At 40.2% G+C, this 13057-nt stretch overlaps 2 protein-coding genes across 15 annotated transcripts in view; one reads left to right on the top strand and one right to left on the bottom strand.

Annotated features, from left to right (window-relative positions):
- The window catches only part of LOC142140704 (uncharacterized), a 233637-nt gene that overhangs the window by 148387 nt on the left and 72193 nt on the right, over window positions 1-13057 (top strand). The window lies entirely within an intron of this gene.
- Window positions 1-13057, bottom strand: part of LOC142140705 (uncharacterized) — a 148037-nt gene that overhangs the window by 94624 nt on the left and 40356 nt on the right. The window contains exon 14 of one of the 14 annotated variants that reach the window (XM_075198503.1): window positions 585-2550. The exons of 12 other annotated variants lie outside the window; for them this stretch is intronic. In XM_075198503.1, the coding sequence (XP_075054604.1) occupies window positions 1859-2550 (692 nt within the window). In that variant the 3' untranslated portion in view covers window positions 585-1858. Of the gene's footprint in view, window positions 1-584; window positions 2551-6892; window positions 8803-13057 lie in introns of those variants that run through there. One more of the 14 variants, XM_075198508.1, reaches the window with a different exon arrangement.

Genomic DNA, 13057 nt, shown 5'->3' with positions numbered 1-13057 from the left:
AGAATGGCGATACGATTAGAAGCAGTTATAAAATAAATAACGTCATTCATTTCATACATCTTCCTAATAACTAAAACATTTATAGCTTGGAGCAAAGAAGAGAGTGAGGGATACAACAGAAGCTTTCTAATATATTAAGGGTTTTAACATACTGGAGGGAACTATTCTCTAGAGAAAGAGAACATGCACTAAAACTGGAGGGGAGAAGGTTTAGGCTAAATTTGAGGAAATAGGACTTCACTAAAAGGGAAAGTGGATAGGTGAAATAACCTCCCAACAGCAATGGTAGAAGTCAATACAGGAGAAGAATTTAAAGCCATGTGTGGTAGACATGAGGAAATCCTACATATAACAAAAACATTCAAATCAAATTGGGTCTGAAGTTGTCAGGGGCAGTAAGATGGGCAGAATAGATGGACCAAATGGTTATCTACCATCAAATTTTGTTTTACTGATAAGGGTAAAGCCTATTTGCTCATTGGTTCTTAGTGAGCGGATTTCATGAATACTGGCAAAACCTATAAAATGATCACTTCATATTAATAATGTTCCACCAACATTAGATCAACACACAGACGATAGACTTTTGTGCCCAAAGTTTAAACATTTTATTGTGCAGATTTGAATATTTCTACATGAAATTAGATTTATACATATGCTACTGGCCTACTCCTGGTCTTATAAACATTTGTCAATTTCAAAGAAACTACCAAACGGTCCAACCAAATCTGCATACGTCCAGCATGTTACAAAGGGTTAATAATGGCGATACTGTTAGAAGTTGTTCTAACATAAATAATGTGATTCATTTTGTACATTTCCCTAATAACTACTTGCTCCCACATTTGCCTGAAATCATTCTGGAATTGACTCGACAATGTGTAGAAAGAGCAGCATGCGTTTATTAGACCATGTCGATGCCAAGATGCCCTATTTTTTATGTGAAATTCTTCAAAAGGCTTGTGTCATCTCATCCCATGGATGGTGGGACTGAGATCTGGTGATTGACAACGGCATTAAGCTAAATTCAGCCATGTACTATTATGGTTATTGGTCCAGCATCAAAATGTCTGCCACCACAGCTTGGTAGCAGCAGATTCATTTTAAGAGAAGAATCATATTAGTTTATTTTCCAAATAAATGTCATCATTTCAAAGTTGAGCTATGTTTAATGTTATACAGCACATTAAGGCTCATTTACGAATGTACACAACTGTTCTGCGACGCTCACAACTTTTGTACAATTGCACCAGTTTTATCTTACAGGACCAAGGATTTGAGGGACAAGCAAAAGATATCTGTAGGGGTGCCACAGATTTGGATGGGAGGAATTGGATGGATAGGAGGATGTTTGTCAATTGTAGATTTCAATTTTGTAGAACTGGGTTATTTGAATGAGTTAAAAGGGGAGGGAAAAGTACATTTAAAGTGGCATTCCATGCATTGTGGAGCACAGACTTTTCCTCTCCGCAAAGATTTAGTATTTCTACCTCCTTGAAAATGGTGGATATTGGACCTCGTCCTATACTTAGAATGGATGTATTTTGCACCTTCCAATAGTACTTATGGAAAAACGCATTTCAAAGTGCACTTTAGCCGTTGGAATAAAATCCATCATTTATCAAAGTATTTTAGGAAAAAAATTGAAAAAAAGTTTTCATGAATGAAGAGGGGTAGCTTCCACTATGTGCATTTTTAGTTTTTTCCATCAACATGCGCAGATTTAAAAGCCAGATAGTAGAAGTGAAGCTTAAACCACATTTGCTGGAAAACGAACCAGTGAAAGTCCACATTTTTTTAAGTTCTTAAACAAGCCTTATTATGTATCCGAATGACTGTTCATTCACCTAGAACATTTTCATCCAGTGTGAGATTTCTGATGATGAACAAGACTTGAGCTATCAGAAAAGCATTGGCCGCAGTGAAGACATACAAATGGTCTCTCTCCGGTGTGAACGCGCTGATGCCTCACAAGGGTGGATCTCTGGACGAAACACTTGTTACATTCTGTACACTCAAAGGGTTTCTCGCCAGTGTGTAACCGCTGATGCATAATAAAGGCAGACCTACCCGAAAAACATCTCTCACACTCAGAGCATTGATATGGCTTCTCCCCAGTGTGAATGCGCTGATGTGACACAAAGCTGGATCTGTGGATGAAACGCTTGTCACATTCCGTACACTTGAAAGGTGTCTCACCAGTGTGTATCCGGTGGTGCGCAACAAGGGCACATCTTTCTGCAAAACATCTCCCACACTCCGGGCATTGAAATGGCCTCTCCCCGGTGTGAGTTCTTTTATGTGATAGAAGACGTGACCTCTTATTAAAAGATTTTCCACAATACAAGCAATGAAACAATTTGTGACTTCGCTGGTGTTTGGTAAGAGTCAATTTGGAATCAAAACAGACTCCACAAATCGAGCATGAAAATAGATTATTGGCGCTATGAGCTTCCTGATGGGTGACGAGATCTGAATGATTAGGAAAACATCTCTGACACTCCGAGCACTGATGCATCTTCTCAGGATAGTGTGAGGAGACGGACGGACCTGTTGGGGACAAAAGTACTAAGATAAACCCTTCTTAGATCAGTGAATGGATCACTTCATCATACCTCATAAATTGTAAGTATTTATACATATGCATCACTCAGACTTCAGGTATTATTCATGATTATATGAATTTTTACCTTAAAAGATAACCATGTCATTCCCACATACATTGTCTAGTTTAATGTGTATTAAAACCACAAAGGAAGAGTTGTCTTTCCTGCCACCCTGCACAATGGAAGCAGCCATCTCACTTTTTACACTACTAGAGTTTTGTTGAATCTGTCTCCTTCCCTTACTGGTGTAAGAATGTCATTAGGGAGGAAACACCAAGAACAAGGGGACAGAACAGATGTTAGAGAGGGGTTGTCCACATTTATATCAAAATGTTCATATAGAATCATAATCTGTCCCGGGAATATTTCTGATAATACACCCACATACGGCAGATCTGTATGTACTGCCTGGCTAGGGATCAGTTTGCAGAAAGCAGTGGTGGTGGAAACAGTTCCTCCTCCTGCCGCCATGTCTTCCTGATTATTGGTCCCAGCAGTCTAAGTAGTAATAACATTGGACTGTGAATCAGTATGACCCAGTGCTTATGGTGGGTTGTGTGCCTGGAGGAAAAGGGAGGGGCTTCCTATTCAAAGCTCCCTGACTGAGGGATGGACAGATTCCCCTGGCAACAGAGGAAATTAGGTTCATGATGAAGCCTGGTCAAGCAGCTGTAAGAAGTATTATATAGTCACTAAATTATGAAAACAAATATCACGCTGTTCAGGAATGAAAGATACTGCCCCAGTGTATTTAACTTTTACCATCAACTCTTTCAGAGTCTGAACATGCCCAACTGCAGCCCAGGCTGACACTGTAGCCTCAGGGATTTGTCTTGTCCTATACTCGCCCTCTCTCGTATTGCTACCTTGTCCTCACCTAATGCTTCAATGACTATAGAAACCATCAGTCCAGAAATCTTCTCACGATAGATCGATCACCTCACATTCATCTTCTCCTCTACTGACCTATAAACCCCCAATTATTTCCCTCCTGCTACTGAAGACAAGGTTTTCACACTCTTCTTTTCTCTAAACCCTCAATCTGTCCCCACAATTCAATCCATCCCAGGAACTGCTGCCTTTCACTCCGTCCCATAGCTTCCAAACTACTTGAAAGGATCAAGAACAAGTACCTACCCCATTGTCACTCCTCTCATGCCCTGCTTGACCTTCTACACTCCACCAAGACTGCCATAACTGTAACCAATCATGGCTAATTTGAAGGGTCACCCCCTCCCTACTCATCTACATTGACCTTGTTGTCACTTTGGATACAGTTAACCATACTCATCTCATTGACACCCTTCAGTACCTTAGCAACACAAGCAACTGTGCTGCAAAGGCCTGGTTCACACCTCCTCCCTTTCTCAATGTCTCTACTTTAAACACTGCCATCCACTCCTATCTGTTGGCATTCTCAAAGCTTTATTCCAGGTCTTCTGCTTCTCTCTTTATAACTGTACTCTTGGTGAACTAATACACGCCTTCAGCATCTACCATCACTTTAATGCAGATAACACCCACTTCTAAATATTCTAAGCTCTCTCCTATTTTATTCCATGTCCTATAGCCTCGGCGTCATCTCCACCTGGATGGCACAAGGCTACTAAAAATCTCAAACTGTCCAAAATGGAGCTCACTGCCTCCCCCCTCTAGAATCACTTTCTCCTCTAGTCTCCCTCAATAATGGTCTCTCAGTTCCCCAAGCTTGTTACCTTGGTGTCATCCATAACTTCACCTCAGCTTCACTGCACACATCCATTCTCATTGCCAGAGTATATGCCCATTTTTATCTTCCTCTTTTGCCGCTCCACTGAACCAAACCTCTACAATGGCTCCCCATTACCTCCAGAGTATATTATCCGCTACTCACCCTCACCTTTAAAACCTGCATCAGCGCCTCCCATTAATACATCTCTGAACTAACTCATCATGAGATACACTCCCTTTCACCCTCATAGACTTGCCTTTATATTGTGCTTTACCACCTCTTATTCCTGCTCCTGTGCTGTATGCCACTAATGGAACTCCTGCCTGACCAGACCCTACACAATCCTTCAGTTTTTTCAAGAGCTCTTTACAACCCACCACTTCACAATTTAACAAAAATAACATTGTACCCCTATCTAGCAGTATATTTCAGAAGTCGGTGAGAAGTTAAAAACTCTCCCAGTTCTTCTGACCACAACAGTCCTTAGATCTGTGATCAACTGACTCCACACAGCTAAGGATGGATTCTGAATTTGATGAAGCTCCCTTGAAACTTGCCCAGATAGTGATATTGCTGCATCTTAATGGAGCTGAAATTTCAGAAGTAAACTTTTCAACTGGACATAAAAAAAAAAAAAAAAAAAAAGCTGTGGCAGGTCTCACATTTGAGGTGGTAGATAATGGTGTGAGGACAGACAGTTAATATAAAAATGGAAGCGTTAATCCATTATCAATTCCTGAAGTATAGGAAAAAGAGAATATGGAAAAGATGGAACAATGTACGTGTTAAATTATGTCCCAGAGTTCATAGATCACAATCATCAGGAACTATTCCTGATGCTTCTTCACACATCTTATTGTAGATCTTCCCCGAGAGCAATTTTATTTAAAATATACATGGCCCATAAAAGTCTTCGCCCTGGACTTCAAAGGTCCTGCACCTCCCAATGATGTAGTGTCCAGCTTACACTAAAGTTAATTGTCTTCTTCAAAGACTAGGAAACCAGAAAAGTTTATTTTTGAAGATCTCCATCTTGCTCTATTTCAGGAATTCTCACCTCTTTCCTGTAAAAAGGAAAATAAATGCATGAAGCCCAGAGCCCCAGCCCTCGGATACCCAATACGGGACAGGCCCGAAGGGTAGATGCCCCCCTGTCCCCAAGACCCTGGCTATAAGATAACAAGGATTTTAAGGAAAACCTGTGTTAAATATACATGGAGATTTCACTTAAGTCTTCTAATCACACATACAAGGGCACAAATGTATTGTCCTGAATTGTGGATGAGGTCTCAGACCTACTGACCATCAGCCCTCATCGGGCATCAAGAAAGGGTTAGTCAGTCTCCCCTCGATCAAAAGCTTGGACCAGCTGTTAATGAAGAATTTGCAAAATTTGCAAAATAAAGTCATACAGATTAACTAAATGGGGCTGGGAATTTTTTTTAAAGGACTTATTTCTACTGTTTTCCTCATCTAGGTATCACTTTGCATGACTTTGCACGAGATATAGATAGATATATATATATATATATATATAACCACAGCTCTGTACAGAGAACTCACATCAGTTCCTGTCCCATTGGAGCTTACGGTCTATATTCCCTAATACACACAGACTAGGATCAATTTGATAGTAGCCAAATAACCTACCAGTATGTTTTTGGATTGGGGGAGGAAATCGGAGCACCTGGAGGAAACGCACTCAAACACTAGGAGAACAGACAAACCAAAAATGGTCTACATGAAATTAGATTTATCCATATGCTACTGGGCTATTCCTGATCTAATAAAAATTTGTCCATTTCCCAGAAACTACCAAACTGTCCAACCAAATCTGCATACGTCCAGTATATAACAATGAGTTAAGACTAGCGATACTATTAGAAGCAGTTATAACATAAATAACGTCATTCATTTAGTACATCTCCCTAATAACTACTTGCTCCCACATTTGGGGAAAAAAGAAAACATTACCATTGAGTTTCCTGGCCCAAAGAGCTTACAATCTAAATAAAACCAATGACAAGAATCGGCACTAGGACAGCATGCTCAGCCCAAGGAGTCGTCTCTACACATCCCTATGACCAAAGTTGTGGGGGTTTTTTCTATTAAATTCCCTTTAACTGTACGCTGCCACCACCAGTCAGCACTGATAATACCCTGCATGGTGGATGAATTGGCTTTTTTCCCTTATACTGTTCCCCACATCTATGCCACAGATCAGGAACTAAGATTTATCGGACTAGGTAACATTATCCAATCCTCCAATGTTTGTGTTCCTTACACTTGATTTTAGAGGACAGGTTTATAAAGTACCATAACGCATTGGTAACAAAGTATGAAGGATTGTGACCTCTGTCTCTTTAATCATCAATGTTGCATTCAGCTGGGTGCAGGGTCTATACCACAAAACGTACCAGGAAAGACTAAAAGATCTAAACATGTATTACTTGGAACAGATAAGGGGTTGGGGGGGGATATCATAGAAACCTTTCAAATATATCAAAGGTTTTAACAAAGTATTCTACAGATGAAGAGACATATTAGAAGAGACATGAACTAGAAATGGAGAGTACCATGAAAAGCTGGAATAGCCATTAAGGTAAATACAATATTAATAAAGTCCCATTTTACGATGCTTTACGTGTGTGCTTTATTAAAAAAAAATAAAAAAAAAAATTCCCAGAGCAGTTTACACAGCAATTTGGAAGCAGGCAAAAATAAACAAAAACAATAATGAGTTTACATCTTCAGCACATGAAATACAAACGTACGTTGCCTATTCTTTTACTTGGAAACCATAACACAGTGTTGACTATAGCTTATGTTTCTCCTCTTAAGGATATTACCATCAGATGTGTCTAGTCACAGGCTAACCTTCTACATGGACAGTGATAGCAAAAGTGACACCTGCAGGTTATACATAAAATTAACCAAATACTAAAACGACACACAATAGAAGCTGCCACTTGTGGGATGAACAAATATTCATGAAAACGCATCTTATTATTTCACCAGGAACGAGCAACATCATTGCTTCCTATTGAAAGGTCAAGCTACAGTTCTGTGATTATTGATCAAAGCCAAAAATTGGGTACTGTGCCTATATTACTGGTCCCTAGTCAACAGACGGGCTGCACGCTCATGGTTATTGGTCCAGCACCAAAATGTCTGCCACCACAACTTGGTGGCAACGGATACACTTTAAGAGTAGAAGCATATTAGTTTAGTTTCTAATTAAATGTCTTCATTCCAAAGTTGAGCTATGTTTAATGTTACACAGCACATTAAGGCTCATTTACGAATGTACACAACTGTAAATGTTCTGTGACATTCACGACTTTTATACAATTGCACCAGTTTTATCTCACAGGACCATGGATTTGAGGGACAAGCAGAAGATATCTGTAGGGGTGCCGCAGATTTGGATGGGAGGAGTTGGATGGACAGGGGGATGCTTGTCGACTGCAGATTTCAATTTTGTGGGGCTGGATTATTTGAATGAGTTAACAGGGGAGGGAAAAGTAAATTGGCAATCAAAGCATTGTGGAGCACAGACTTTTCCTCTCTGCAAAAAGATTTAGTTTTTCTACTTCCTTGAAAATGGTGGAGATTGGACTTCGAATGGATGCATTTTGCAACTTCCAGTTGCACTTATGGAAAAAAGCATTTCAAAATGCACTTTAGCCGTTGGAATAAAATCTATAATTTAAAAAATATTTTAGGAGAAAAATTGAAAAAAGTTTACATGAATGAGTATGCTCCTAAAGTGGTAGTTTCCATCATGCTCATTCTTAGATTGATCTATCAACATGTGCAGTTCCAAGGACCACATAGTACATGTGCAGCTTAAAACACATTTGGTGGAAAAAGAAGCTGTGCAAGTCCACATTTTGAGGTTTGAAAACAAGCCTTATTATATATCCAAACTGTTCATTCACCTAGAACATTTTCCTCCAGTGTGAGTTCTCTGATGCCGAATAAGGTTTGAGCTATGAGAAAAGGAATGGCCACACTGAAGACACACAAATGGTCTCTCTCCGGTGTGAACGCGCTGATGTTTCACAAGGCTGGATCTCTGGACGAAACGCTTGTCACATTCTGTACACTTGAAAGGTTTCTCACCAGTGTGTATCCGCTGATGCATAATAAGCGCCGTCCTGCCCGAAAAACATCTGCCACATTCCGGGCATTGAAATGGTCTCTCCCCGCTGTGAATTCTTTTATGCAATAGAAACCGTGAACTCTGATCAAAAGATTTAACACAATTAAAACAATGAAACAATTTGTCCCCAGTGTCACTTCGCTGGTGTGCGGTAAGAGTCAATTTGGAACTGAAACACACTCCACAAATTGAGCATGAAAATGGCTTATTGGCGCTATGAGTTTTCTGATGGGTGACGAGATCTGAATGATTAGGGAAACATCTCTGACACTCCGAGCACTGATGCATCTTCTCAGGATAGTGCGAGGAGACGAGCGGACCTGTTGGGGACAAAAGTACTAAGATAAACCCTCTTTATATCAGTGAATGGATCGCTTCATCATATGTGATAAATTATAAGTATTTATACATATGTACCATTCAGACTTCAGGTTTTATTCAGTATTATATGGAATTTTTCCTTAAAAGTTAAAGGCCATTCCCACATAAATTGTCTAGTTTAGTGTGTATTAAAAATACAAAGGGAGTGGAGTCTTTCCAGCCATCTTACTTTTTACACTACTAGAGTTTTGCTGAATCTTTCTCCTTCCCTTACTGGTGTAAGAATGTCATTAGGGAGGAAACACCAAGAACAAGGGGACAGAACACATGTTAGAGAGGGGTTGTCCACATTTATATAAAAATGTTCATATAGAATCACAACCTGTCCCGGGAATATTTCTGATAATACACCCACATACGGCAGATCTGTATGTACTGCCTGGCTAGGGATCAGTTTGCATGAAGCGGTGGTGGTGGAAACAGTTCCTCCTCCTGCCGCCATGTCTTCCTGATTATTGGTCCCAGCCGTGTAAGAAGTAATAGCATTGGACTGTGAATCAGTATGACCCAGAGCTGGATTATGGTGGGTTGTGTGCTTGGAGGAAATGGGAGGGGCTTCAGAAACATCTCCCTGACTCAGGGATGAGATTCCGCTGACAACAGTGGAAATGAATTCATAATGAAGCCTGGTCAGGCAATAGTAGGAAGTATTATATATGGACAAGGGAGCCAGTAGTCACTAAATTATATTATTCATTTAAAAAAAAATAATAAAAAAAAAAATCACAAAGTGTTACTGGTAAAAGTTAAATACACTGGGGCAGTACCTTTCATTCCTGAACAGAGTCTGAACATGCCCAGGCTGGACACTGTAGCCTCAGGGGTTTGTCTTGTCCTATACGTACCCTCACTCCTATTTCTACCTTGTCCTCACCTAATGCTTCAGTCACTATAGAAATCATCAGTCAAGAAATATTCTCACGATTGAGCCTTCATCTCACATTCACCTTCTCCTCTACTGACCAATCCACCCTCTATTATTTCCCTCCTGTTACCGAAGACAAAGCTTTCATACTCTTCTTTTCCTCTACTCCCTCAACCTGTCCCTCAATTCCATCCATCTCAAATTATCCACTCCCTCCACCCCCATGCCTGCCTGCATTTTATTATCCATTTTCAAACATGTGCTCATCACTCAAGAAACCATCTTTCAAACCTACCTCTCTTTGTAGGTACTGCTGACTTTACCTCCATCCCATAGCTTTCAAACTACTTGAATGGCTTAAGTACACAACCACCTGCCCCATTGTCTCTACTCTCATGCCCTGCTTGACCCTCTGCAACTAGCCTCATGTCCTCTACACTCCATCAAGACTGCCCTAACTCTAACCAATCATGGCTAATTTGAAGGGTCACTTCTCCCTACTCATCTACATTGACCTTGTTGTCACTTTGGATACAGTCAACCACACTCATGACTGACACCCTTCACTCCCTTGGCCTTTGCAACACAGTTCCTGCCTGATTCACACCTCCTACCTTTCTCAATGCTCCTTCAGTCTCTACTTTAACCACTTCCATCCACAGCTATCTGTTGGGTATCCTCAAGGCTTTGTTCCCAGTCTTCTATTTTTCTCTCTTTATACCTCTTATTTTAGTGAACCAATACACGCCTTCAGCCTCTGATAACACTTCAATGCAAACAACCACATCTATATCCTCTCCTAAGCTCTCTCCTTCTATTTTATTCCGTGTCATATAGGCTTACTGCCATCTCCACCTAGATGTCACAACACTATGTAAAACTCAACCTGAATAAAATGGAGCTCTCCACCTTACACCCTTCCTAGCGACAATATCTCCTCTAGTCTCGCTCAACATTGCTCTCTCAGTTCCCCAAGCTTGTTATCTTGGTGTCATCCATAACTTCACCTCACTGCACACATTCCATCCCATTGCCAGAATATGCCAATATTTAATCTTCCTCTTTTTCTGCTCTACTGAACCACTCTGCAATCTCCTACATTGCTCCCTATTACCTCCAGAGTATAATATCAGCTACTCACCCTCACCTTCAAACCCCTCATCAGCACCTCCCCTTAATACATCTTTGAACTCATCATGAGATACACTACCTCTCACCCTCATAGACTTGCCTTTATATTGTGCTTTACCACCTCTTATTCCTGCCTGTAAGACTGCTCCTGTGCTGTATGCCACTAATGGAACTCCTGGCTGACCAGACCCTACACAAACCTTGAATTTTTCAAGTGCTCCTTTACAACCCACCACTTCACTATAGCCTAGCTGCCTATCGTACTTGATACTACACCCTATGGATGGTCTACCACCCAAAGCCCCAATTCCACTTCCAGTCCCATTAGCTTCTATTCTCTCAGCTTTGCCCTCTAACTCCAGCCTATAAGCTCGAGAACAGGTCCCTCTCTACCCTCAACATGGACCCCACAATATCATTCAGGCAGCAACCATCAGCCCTGATCAAGAAAGGACTGGTCAGTGCCCCGAGTTGATCAAAGGGTCGAACCAGCTGTTTGTGAAGAATTTGTAAAATAGAGACATACAGGTCAAGCAGATGGGGCTGGAAACAGTTTTTAGATGATTTACCATTTCTACTGTGTTCCTTATCTAGGTATCACTTTGTATAATTTCTCTCGGTAATGGTTGTACATGAGTACTTTTTACGTTACTCTTGTTATAATGTTCTTCTTCTATAATTAGTCATAGGGGTGGATGAAGTGCTTAAACTAGAGACACTGAAGGAGCATATTTACTTATAGTCCATCACTTTCTAGATGAGCTATAATAGAATCATGTGCCAAGTGAGCTGCATTTAGTCAATATTTACCCACAAAAACACTTTGCTCATGTCTTAAGCATGAAACATAAAATTTCCAAATAAACAAAAAATAGAAGCAAAAATAATACAAAATAAAAAGAAATAGTATAAACTCGGCATAGTAAAGACACTTGTTTTATTATGTGTATTTTCATTCACCTATGATTACGTGTAAAGCTTTGGGGATGGCCAGTCAGATGCTAGGATGGATAGGGAGAGGAATTAGAAGCAGAAAGAGAGGTGGTGACACCAATATATAGGTCATTGGTGACAACACACTTAGGGCTAGATTTACTAAGCTGCGGGTTTGAAAAAGTGGGGATGTTGCCTTTAGCAACCAATCAGATTCTAGCTGTCATTTTGTAGAAAGTAATAAATAAATGAAAGCTAGAATCTAATTGGTTGCTATAGGCAACATCCCCACTTTTTCAAACCCGCAGCTTAGTAAATCTAGCCCTTAGAGTACTTTGTTCAGTTCTGGAGGCCGTATCTCCAGGAGGACATCGATGAATTATAGACGAGCAAAGAAAGGCATCTAAACTAGTGCATGGTCCACATCACAAAACTCACCAGGAATGACTAAAAGGATCTAAAACATGTCGAGCTTGGAGCAAAGAAGAGAGGGAGAGATATGACAGAAGCTTTCTAATATATTAAGGGTTTAAGCATATGGGAGGAAAGTATTCTATAGTAGAAGAGAACAGGAGAACATGCACTAAAACTGGAAGGTAGAAGGTTTAGGCTAAACTTGAGGAAAAAGGACTTCACTGAAAGGGAAAGTGGATAGGTGGAACAGCCTCCCAACAGAGGAAGGAGAGGCTAATACAAGAGTACTTAAACAAATGTGGGATAGACATGAGGCAATCATACGTGGAAAAACAGCTAAAAATCAAATGGGCTCTGAAGTTATCAAGAATAGTAAGATGGGCAGACTCGATGGACTGAATGGTTATCTGCCGTCAAATGTTTTATTGACAAGGGTAAAAAGTCTATTTATTCACTGGTTCTTAGTGAGCGAATGTCATGAATTTTGGCAAAATCGATACAATGACCATATCATACAAATAATGTTCCATCAACATTAGTTCAACACACAGAGTAAAATATTATTATACCTACATTGTGCTTATGTGTGTTCAGCACCTGCTATGCCTATGACTAGAGATCATTGATCTATATTGTCCGATTGGTATACTTTATCATTTACAGAGAGCTCTGGTGTAATTTGTAGTTTACATGAAGACCCTGTTCCCCAAGGAAGTCACAGCAGGATCCGCTGCAGGACAAGAGGAAGGTATCCCTATATGTAATTATTTTAGTAAAAAATGCCAAACTTCCAAATGTCTTCTGTAGATCACATAGAAAAATAAGTGCAGAAACTGTACCTTAATAGCTGA

Source organism: Mixophyes fleayi, chromosome 2, assembly GCF_038048845.1.
Source record: "Mixophyes fleayi isolate aMixFle1 chromosome 2, aMixFle1.hap1, whole genome shotgun sequence".
Lineage (NCBI taxonomy): Eukaryota > Metazoa > Chordata > Amphibia > Anura > Limnodynastidae > Mixophyes > Mixophyes fleayi.
The sequence above is the reverse complement of the archived record's forward strand: the minus strand, read 5'-3'. Positions and strand labels throughout refer to the sequence as shown.